Below are 10,971 nucleotides of genomic sequence, written 5' to 3' on the forward strand. Positions count from 1 at the left end.
TGGGAGCAGTGGGGAACCGTCGGATGCTTGAACTCTCGAGAGCTGGGCTCTGAGCGTCCTCGTCGAGCTGCCAACTCGGCCAAAGACTGAGCCAACAGTTTCTTCTGTTGCCGGGCAACGCGCCTTTTAAACCTGAGGGAGTGGCTGAGCATGCAAAGAACCCGCGCGAGTGACAGAGCGACCTTAACAGATTAGCGCGGCAAGGTTGCCGGGCAGCGCATCTTTTAAACCTGAGGGAGGGGGTGCGCGTGCACAGAATGGCGCGAGTGACAGAGCAACCTTAACGGGTTAATTAGCGCTGCAAGGTACCCGTGCAAGATACCTGCTGGCAATGGCGGCCGGCAGACCTGGGGGGGGCATGCAAGAGGTATTGGAGGGAGAGACGCCGGCACAAAGGTCGCGGGAAGAACAGGTGCCCACAATGGCTGCAGATCTGCCCGTGGATCACTGAAGATTCCTGCTCTCCTGCTGAGGTGGAGATTGCAGGGAGCTGAGATCGCACTATTGCACTCCAGCCTGGGCAACAAGAGCAAAACTCCGTCTCAAAATAAAAAAAAAGAAAAAGAAAAAAAAGAGGCCCGGCGTGGTGGCTTATGCCTATGATCCTAGCACTTTGGAAGGTCAGGACGGACAGATCACGAGATCCGGAGTTGGAGACCAGCCTGGCCAACATAATGAAACCCCGTCTCTAGTAAAAATACATATTTAGCCAGACATGGTGGCACGCGCCTGTAGTACCAGCTACTCCGGCGGCTGAGGCAGGAGAATCATTTGAACCTGGGGGCGGGGAAGGGATTGTGATGCGCCGAGATCACGCCACTGCACTCCAGCCTGGGCAACAAAGAAATGATCTGTCTTTTTTTTTTTTTTTTCTTGAGACGGAGTCTCCCTCTCTCTCCCAGCCTAGAGTGCAGTGGCGCCATCTCGGCTCACCGCAAGCTCCGCCTACCGGGTTCACGCCATTCTCCTGCCTCAGCCTCTGGAGTAGCTGGGACTACAGGCGCACGCCACCACGCCCGGTTAATTTTTTGTATTTTTAGTAGAGACGGGGTTTCACAGTGTTAGCCAGGATGGTCTCGATCTCCTGACCTCGTGATCAGCCCGCCTCGGCCTACCAAAGTGCTGGGATTAAAGGCGTGAGCCACCGCGCCAGGCCGAGACTCTTTCTTAAAAATAAAGGCCGGGCACGGTGGCACTTTGGGAGGTGGAGGCGGGCGGATCACGAGGTCAGGAGTTGGGAGACCACCCTGGCCAACATAGCGAAACCCCGTCTCTACTAAAACTACAAAAAATTAGCCGGGCGTGATGGCCGGCGCCTGTAGTCCCAGCTACTCCCGAGGCTGAGGCAGGAGAATGGCTTGAACCCGGTAGGCGGAGCTTGCGGTGACTTGAGATCTCGCAACTGCACTCCAGCCTGGGTTACAGTGCAAACCTCCGTCTTGAAAAAAAAAAGAGAGACAGAGAGCGAGACAGAGAGAAAAAGGTTTATTATTTTGAGACTCCGTCTCAAAAAAAAAAAAAAAAGACAGAGTCTGGCTCTGTTGCCCAGACCAGAGGGCAGTGACGCGATCTCGGCGCATCACAATCCCTGCCCCGACCCCGGGTTCAAGTCATTGTGCTGTCTCAGCCGCCCGAGTAGCTGGTACTACAGGCGCGTGCCACCACGTCTGACTAAATTTGTATTTTTACTAGAGACGGGGTTTCACTATGTTGGCCAGGCTGGTCTCCAACTCCTGATCTCCTGATCCGCCTGCCCCGACATCCCAAAGTGCTGGGATGCGTGAGCCCCCACACCTGGCCACTATTTTTTCTTTCTTTCTTTTGTGTGTGTGTGTGTGTGTGTGTGTGTGTGTTTGTGTGTGTGTGTGCGTGATGAAGTTTCGCTCTTGTTGCCCAGGTTGGAGTGCAATGGTGCTATCTCAGCTCACTGCAATCCTGGCCTGAGCAGGAGAGCAGGAATCTTCAGCGATCCACTGGCGGATCTGCAGCCATTGTGAGCGCTTAGTCTTCCCATATCTTTTGTGCGCGCGCCTCTCCTTCCAGTACCTATCCCGCAAGCGTCCCCCAGCTTCCCCCTATCGCCAGCAGGTGCTGAGATCGCGCCATTGCACTCCAGCCTGGGGGACCAGAGCGAAACTCTATCTTAAAAAAAAAAGGATGAAAATTTTGGAAAAATATGGAAGAAACCAAATGGATTTTTAGCTCAACTAACTCGTAATTATTCAGTGTCTATTTTTTGCAAGAAACCGTATATTTCATGTCTACAATCAGGGCCAGAGTCCCAGCTCTCAAGTGTGGGTGTTTCCGAAGCAAATTGAAGAACACAGGCATAAAAGTGCATTAAATTAATAAAATTTTTCTCTCTGTCTCTCGCTCTCTTATTTATTTATTTATTTATTTATTTATTTATTTATTTATTTATTTTTTGAGACAGAGGTTCGCACTGTCACCCAGGCTGGAGTGCAGTGGCGAGATCTCAGGTCACTGCAACCTCCGCCTCCCAAGTTCACGCCTTTCTCCTGCCTCAGCCTCGGGAGTAGCTGGGACTACAGGCGCCCGCCACCATGCCCGGCTAATTTTTTTTTTTTTTTTTTTTTTTGAGACGGAGTCTCGCTCTGTCGCCCAGGCTGGAGTGTAGTGGCGCAATCTCGGCTCACTGCAAGCTCCGCCTCCCGGGTTCACGCCATTCTCCTGCCTCAGCCTCTCCGAGTAGCTGGGACTACAGGCGCCCGCCACCACGCCCGGCTAATGTTTTTTTTGTATTTTTTAGTAGAGACGGGGTTTCACCGTGGTCTCGATCTCCTGACCTCGTGATCCGCCCGCCTCGGCCTCCCAAAGTGCTGGGATTACAAGCGTGAGCCACCGCGCCCGGCCATGCCCGGCTAATTTTTTGTAGTTTTAGTAGAGACGGGGTTTCGCTATGTTGGCCAGGCTGGTCACCAACTCCTGACGTCGTGATCCGCCCTCCTCTGCCTCCCAAAGTGCCACTGCGCCCGGCCTTTTTTTGTTAAGACAGAGTCTCGGCCGGGCGCGGTGGCTCACACCTTTAATCCCAGCACTTTGGTAGGCCGAGGCGGGCTGATCACGAGGTCAGGAGATCGAGAGCATCCTGGCTACCACGGTGAAACCCCGTCTCTACTAAAAATACAAAAAATTAGCCGGGTGTGGTCGCGAGCGCCTGTAGTCCCAGCTACTCCAGAGGCTGAGGCAGGAGAATGGCGTGAACCCGGTAGGCGGAGCTTGCGGTGAGCCGAGATCAGGCCACTGGAATCCAGCCTGGGCGACAGAGGGAGACTCCGTCTCAAAAAAAAAAAAAAAAAAAAAAAAAAAAAGACAGAGTCTGGCTCTGTTGCCCAGGCTGGAGTGCAGTGACGCGATCTCGGCGCATCACAATCCCTGCCCCGACCCCGGGTTCGAGTCATTGTGCTGTCTCAGCCGCCCGAGTAGCTGGTACTACAGGCGCGTGTCACCATGTCTGACTAAATTTGTATTTTTACTAGAGACGGGGTTTCACTATGTTGGCCAGGCTGGTCTCCAATTCCTGATCTCCTGATCCGCCCGCCCCGACATCCCAAAGTGCTGGGATGCGTGAGCCCCCACACCTGGCCACTATTTTTTCTTTCTTTCGTGTGTGTGTGTGTGTGTGTGTGTGTGTGTGTGTGTGTGCGTGCCTGTGATGAAGTTTCGCTCTTGTTGCCCAGGTTGGAGTGCAATGGTGCGATCTCAGCTCACTGCAATCCCCGCCTGAGCAGGAGAGCAGGCATCTTCAGCGATCCACTGGCGGATCTGCAGCCATTGTGCGCGCCTGGTCTTCCCATTGCTTTGTAAGAGCGCCTCTCCTTCCAGTACCTATCCCGCGAGCGTCCCCCAGCCTCCCCCCATCGCCAGCAGGTGCTGAGATGGCGCCATTGCACTCCAGCCTGGGGGACAAGAGCGAAACTCCATCTCAAAAAGAAAAAAAAAAAAAAGGATGAAAATTTTGGAAAAATATGGAAGAAACCAAATAGATTTCTAGCTCAACTAAATCGTAATTATTTACTGTCAATTTTTGCAAGAAACCATATATTTCATGTCCACAATCAGGGCCACAGTCCCAGCTCTCAAGTGTGGGTGTTTCCTAAGGAAATTGAAGAACACAGGCATAAAAGTGCATTAAATTAATAAACCTTTTTCTCTCTGTCTCTCTCTCTCTCTCTCTTTTTTTTTTTTTTTTTTTTTTTTTGAGACGTAGGTTCGCACTGTCACCCAGGCTGGAGTGCAGTGGCGAGATCTCCGGTCACTGCAAGCTCTGCCTCCCGAGTTCACGCCACTCTCCTGCCTCAGCCTCCGGAGTAGCTGGGACTATAGGCGCCCGCCACCACACCCGGCTAATATTTTGTATTTTTAGTAGAGACGGGGTTTCACTATGTTGGCCAGGCTTTTCTCCAACTCGTGATCTCCTGATCCGCCCGCCCCGACATCCCAAAGTGCTGGGATGCGTGAGCCGCCACACCTGGCCACTATTTTTTCTTTCTTTCTTTTGTGTGTGTGTGTGTCTGTGACAAAGTTTCGCTCTTGTTGCCCAGGCTGGACTGCAATGGTGCGATCTCAGCTCACTGCAATCCCCGCCTGAGCAGGAGAACAGGAATCTTCAGCGATCCACGGGCAGATCTGCAGCCATTGTTGGTACCTGTTCTTCCCGCGTCCTTTGTGCCCGCGTCTTTCCTTCCAGTACCTATTGCATGCCCCCCGCCCACATTCGCCTCCCGCCATTGCCAGCAAGTGCGTTGCGCGCGTACCTTGCTGCGTTAAGGTCGCTCTGTCACTGGCGCCATTATGTGCACACGCAGCCACTCCCTCAGGTTTAAAAGGCGCGTTGCCCCGCAACATAAAGGTTGCTCTGTTACTGGCGCCATTATGTGCACACGCAGCCACTCCCGCAGGTTTAAAAGGCGCATCGGCCGGCAACACAGCTCATTGCTGGCTTAGCCTTTGGCCAAGTTGGTAGCTCGACGAGGACGCTCAGAGCCCACCTCTCGAGAGCTGAAGCATCCGACCGATCCCCACTGCTCCCAGGAGCGGTGACCTGGGCACTCTGTGCCCCTTATTCCTGTCTGGGCCCAGGCCGAGGACCTGCCAGTAGGGCTCAATTGCCTGGAGCCCGTTCAGCCCATCCCCCAGTTCACTTTGCCTGTGGGATCTCCCCGTTGCTCCTGCCCCTGGTCTGAGTGGCAGGCCATCCTACAAGCACCGGGACACTTCACATCAGTGGTGTCAAGACAATCGTTCCGTGATCCTGCAAGCCCTGTCTTCCTTCCGGGATCAGCAAGCCAGTGCTGTGTGCTCCGAATTCCAGGGCATCCTCCAGCTCAGCCACTGCACTGAGCACAAGGACTCTCTGTGGGGCCCAGGAGCAGGAAGTCACCCCTTTGGGGCCCGCAACACCCGGCTGTCCCCAGACTCGTGACCAGGGAAGGTATTGTTGAGGGCCCTGAAGGAGAGCAGGGCAGGGATGCCTGAGCAGGACAAGGACCCCAGAGTCCAAGGATTTGATGATCACCGAAGGGTCCCTGAGGTCACCGGGGATGCACGCTCTGCGTTTCGGCCCCTGCGGGACAATGGAGGCCTCTCTCCCTTCGTGCCCAGGCCCGGGCCTCTGCAGAGAGTCCTCCATGCCCAGAGGTCAGAAGTGGGCGATACGCAGAGATCCCAGACCTCCTGCACCAGCTCATGCACCAAACGAAACGCCATCTCGAGCTCCTACAGCTCCACGGGAGGCTTCCCGTGGCTAAAGCGGAGGAGGGGGCCAGCCTCATCCCACTGCCAGCCGACCCTCAGTTCCTCAAAGAAGGGCAGTGAGGACAGACCTCAGGCTGTCTCTTCAGGTCACACTCAGTGTGCACCAGGGCAGACACTCGCCCCCAGGAATGGCTCCCCCAGATCCCAGGCCTCTAGGCCCCGTGGACGCAAGTTTCCCCTGCTGCCACGCAGGCGAGGGGAGCCTCTGAAGATGCCACCTCCCTTAGAGCTGGGGTTCCGGGTCACTGCTGAAGACCTGGACCGGGAGAAGAAGGCTGCGTTCCAGCGGATCAACAGTGCACTGCAGGTTGAGGCCAAGGCCATCTCGGACTGCAGACCCTCAAGGCCTTCCTACACTTCGTGCTCACTTGCAACAGGGGCTTCTGGTCTGCCTTCTGTTTCTAAAGCACCCAGTATGGATGCACAGCAGGAGGGACACAAGCCCCAAGACGGCCTGGGCCTAGTGGCCCCCCTAGCTTCTGCTGCAGGGGCCCCCTCTACAGCTCCTGTGTTTGGGATGCAGCACAGACCACCAGGCTCCCTCCTGTTCGTCTCCTCATTTCCCCTTCCTCCCACCTTTTTCTACTTCTGGGACTCAGCCCAGGTCCTCTGGCTGATTGCTACACCCTTCGGCTCCTCATTTCCCCTTCCTCCCACATTTTTCTACTTCTGGGCCTCAGCCCAGGTCCTCTGGCTGATTGCTGCACCCTTCCCAGCTGCAAGCATGGACGGAAGCATTTCTGGAGCCAGTTCCAGCCCCCCACCCACGCCCATGGAAATCGACAGTAGTGAGGCGGACGGAGCTCGGCATTCCGTCAGAAGAAACCCTTTAAAGAGAAAGGCCAATTGGTAACAGGGCATGAGGGGGCCTGAACACCAGGGCGCCCCCAGGCAGAGCACTTCCATGGTGACCACGGGACCTGGCACAGGGAGCAACTCTGTTGGGTGGCACTTTTGTTTTTTTTGTTGTTGTTGTTTGCCAGATGCCAAATAAATATTTTTATTAACTTTCTTTCTGTACTTCACTTTTGTGTCATCAACATTTATGGCATTAACCTAAACAGAAGCCTCAGTCAATTAAAGAATAGAAAAGATAAACATTTTTAGAACTGTAAAGCGTGTTCTAAGAGTTTCTTGGCCATTTTACTTTTCTTTTTATTTATTTATTTTTTTTATTTGAGTTCCCTTAGTATTTATTGATCATTCTTGGGTGTTTCTCGGAGAGGGGGACGTGGCAGGGTCATGGTATGATAGTGGAGAGAAGGTCAGCAGATAAACACGTGAACAAAGGTGTCTGGCTTTCCTAGGCAGAGGTCCCTGCGGCCTTCCGCAGTGTTCGTGTCCCTGGGCACTTGAGATTAGGGAGTGGTGATGACTCTTAACGAGCACGCTGCCTTCAAGCATCTGTTTAAAGAAGCACATCTTGCACAGCCCTTAATCCATTTAACCCTGAGTTGACACAGCACATGTTTCAAAGAGAGCACGAGTTTGGGGGTAAGGTTATAGATTAAGAGCATCCTAAGGCAGAATTTTTCTTAGTACAGAACAAAATGGAGTCTCCTATGTCTACTTCTTTCTACACAGACACAGTAACAATCTGATCTCTCTTTTCCCCACATTTCCCCCTTTTCTTTTCGACAAAACCGCCATTGTCATCATGGCTCGTTCTCGATGGTCGCTGTCTCTACAGAGCTGTTGGGTACACCTGCAGAAAGGCTGTCACTTCACACTTGGAAGGTTGCACAGCGGCCAGGCAGAGGCACTCCTCACTTCCCAGATGGGGCGGCCGGGCAGAGGCGCTCCTCACATCCCAGATGGGGTTGCTGGGCAGAGGCTCTCCTCAAATCCCAGACGATGGGCAGCCGGGCAGAGGCGCTCCTCACTTCCCAGACAGGGCGGCCGGGCAGAGGCGCTCCTCACATCCCAACGATGGGTGGCCAGGCAGAGACGCTCCTCACTTCCTAGACGGGGCGGCGGTCGGGCAGAGGCTGTAATCTTAGCACTTTGGGAGGCCAAGGCAGGCGGCTGGGAGGTGGAGATTGTAGCGAGCCGAGATCACGCCACTGCACTCCAGCCTGGGCAACATTGAGCATTGAGTGAGCGAGACTCTGTGTGTAATCCCAGCACTTCGGGAGGCCGAGGCGGGCAGATCACTCGAGGTCAGGAGTTGGAGACCAGCCTGGCCAACAGGGCGAAACCCCGTCTCCACCAAAAATACAAAAACCAGCCAGGTGTGGTGGTGTGTGCCTGCAATCCCAGGTATTCGGCAGGCCGAGGCAGGAGAATCACGGGAGCCCCAGGCAGGGAGGTTGCAGTGAGCTGAGATCATGCCACTACACTCCAGCCAGGGCAACAGAGGGAGACCGTCTCAAAAAAGGAAAGAAAGAAAGAGAGAGAGAGAGAGAGGGAGGGAGGAAGGAAGGAAGGAAGGAAGGAAGGAAGGAAGGAAGGCAGGCAGGCAGGCTTTTGTCTTTACTTTCCATCACATCCCTGGGGGACCATTTAAGCTGACGCCCGCAATTGCAAGTCGGGGATCCAGTGTCACCAAAAACAAGGCAGGCTTCACGTGCAAGTCTGGGCCGGCTTCTGACCCTAGCAACCCCACTTCCCGCGTGGGCACAGCAAGGAGGAACCTGGCCTCTAAGGCTCCCTCATGCGCCATCAGGAGTTCTGCTGGACACAGGTCCAATGGGCCATCCTCCAGCTCATCCTTCTCCATGTCGGGCTTTTGAGCCCGTCATAAATTCCTTCCCTAGAGTGAGATCCAGAAGAGTTTTCTCTAGATTTCCTTCCAATATTTTTGTAGTTTCGTATCTTATTTTCTCTAGGTTTCCTTCCAATATTTTTGTAGTTTCGTATCTTAACATTCACATTTAAGTCTTGAATCTATCTCGAAGTGATTTTTCTATATGCTGAGAGATAAGGGTCCAGTTTCATTCTTCTGCATGTGGCCATCCAGCCCTCCTAGTACCATTCATTGAAGAGAGTGTCCTTTCCCCAGTGTGTGTTTCTGTCGGCTCTGTCAAAGATCAATTGGCTGTGAACATGTGTCTGTCTTTCTGGGTTCTCTCATCTGTCCCATTGATCTAAGTGTCTAGTTTTATGCTAGGATTATACTATTTTGGTTACTATGCACTCGTCAAAAATTTTGTAGTTCTAATTTGCAGTGAAATGGGATGCCTCTAGTTTTGTTGTTTTTGCTGAGCATGACTTTGGGGTCTTTGAGCTCTTTTTTGGTTCTTTTTTATGAATTGTAGGACTTTCCAATTTTGTGAGTGATGACATTGGTATTTTGGTAGGGGTTGTATTGAATCTCTAGACTGCTTCGGGCAGTGTGGTCATTTTAATGCTATGAATTCCTTCCATGAGCATGAAATGATTGTCCATTTCTTTCTGTCCTCTTAAACATTTTCATCAGTGTTTTGTAGTTTTCCTTGTAGAAATCTTTCACCTCCTTGGTAAAATCTCTTCTGTGGCATACATTTTTCCATGTTGCTGCTATTGTAAATGGGATTGCCTTCTTAATTTCTTTCCCAACCAGACCATTATTGGTGTATAGAAATGCTGCTGATTTTCTTGTTGTTGTTGTTGATTCTGTATTCTGCAAATGACTGTATTAATTTATTTATCAAGTCTAGGGGTTTTCTGGTGGAGCCTTTACACGTTTCTAGATCCAAGATCACATCTTCATCAGACAAGAAGAATTCGATGTCCTCTTTTCCAGTGTGGATGCCTTTTATTGTTTTCTCTTGCCCGATTGTGTGATGTCGAATAGGAGTGGTGAGAACGGGCATCCTCGTCTTGTTCCTGTTTACAGAGGAAATGCTTTCAACTTTTCCCCATTCTATAGTAGGTTAGCTATGGCTTTGTCGTATCAGCTTTTATTATTTTCACGTACGTTGTTTTGTTTGTTTGTTTGTTTGTTTTTGTTTTTTGAGACAGAGTCTCACTCTTGCCGCCCAGGGTGGAGCGCAATGGTGTGATCTTGGCTCACTGCTCCCTCTGCCTCCTGGGTTCAAGCAATTCTCCTGCCTCAGCCTCCCAAGTAGCTGGGATACCTGGCTCATGCCACCACACCTGGCTAATTTTCGTACTTTTAGTAGAGATGGGGTTTCACCATGTTGGCCAGGCTGGTCTTGAACTCTTGACCTCAGGTGATCCACGCACCTCAGCCTCCCAAAGTGCTGGGATTACACGCGTGAGCCACTGCACACAGCCCAACCATTTTCAGGTATGTTTCTTCTATACCTAGTTTGTTTGTTACTTTTTTCAAGACATGGTCTCACTCTGTCTTTCATGTTGGAATACAATGGCACCATCATAGCTGCAGCTTTGAACTCCTGGGCTCAAGCCACTTCAGCCTTCTGAGTAGCTGAGACTACCAGTGCATGTCACCACAGCTGGCTAATTTTTATTTTTTTGTAGAGATCTATGTTCCTCAGGTTGGCCTTGAACTGTTGACCTCAATTGACCCTCCCAGCTCAGCCTTCCCAAAGCACTGGGTTGACAAGCATGAGCCATTGCCTGGCCCAGAGTCACATTTTAACATATATCTTCACTGCCAGGCTCAAGTTTTGGCAGTGACTGAGAACCCTAAGGGAAAGTGTCTGGTCAGGCTCGGCCCAGTCTGTGCACAGGAGGGGAATGGAAAAATGGCCCGTGGATGGTTCTTTTGGAGAACTGGCCAGACAAGCACTGAGATGCCGTTTCCTGGAGTACAGGGCCGTGCCATGTCCAGCCCAGCTGCCAGGTCCAGGGCCCTCGGCACCATCTAGTTTGGGAGCTCATCCAGAAGTGACCTCATTTACCCAAAGCAGCTGGTCTCCTTTCCAATCTGGTCCCATTTGAGAGATGCAACTGGGCCCTGTCTTCCAGGAAACCATTTCAGTGCATGCCTTTGTCCCCGCACTGGCTGGCCTCTCTGTACCGTGAGAACTTGGGTTATGCAAGGCTCTGCCTGTCAGCTGACCATCATGAAGCAGCTCTCTTCTGTTCCGGTGAGGCCGACTAGACTCCGACACCCCTGCCCTGGGTCTGACCATTCTCTCCTTCACCCAGAAGTGACCTCCAACCCGATCCTGTGCCCTGTCTTCTGGCAGCTGCTCTGGGGAAGGGCATTTTGGCCTCAAGGGCTTAGAGTGTCGTTTTCTGTTTTCTGTTTGTCTTTCCAGAGCTGTTTGGGACAGCCGATGC

At 52.3% G+C, this 10,971-nt stretch overlaps 1 protein-coding gene across 1 annotated transcript; it reads left to right on the plus strand.

The window, feature by feature from the left end:
- Positions 1-331: 331 nt before the first annotated feature.
- On the plus strand, positions 332-6,790 carry LOC129467522 (putative POM121-like protein 1). The gene is given in 4 exon segments (XM_055252038.2): positions 332-412; positions 2,044-2,088; positions 5,123-6,382; positions 6,464-6,790. Coding segments are annotated over 4 exon segments (1,554 nt in total). The 3' UTR covers positions 6,632-6,790.
- Positions 6,791-10,971: the final 4,181 nt, after the last annotated feature.

This window comes from Symphalangus syndactylus, chromosome 18 (assembly GCF_028878055.3).
Source record: "Symphalangus syndactylus isolate Jambi chromosome 18, NHGRI_mSymSyn1-v2.1_pri, whole genome shotgun sequence".
Classification (NCBI taxonomy): domain Eukaryota; kingdom Metazoa; phylum Chordata; class Mammalia; order Primates; family Hylobatidae; genus Symphalangus; species Symphalangus syndactylus.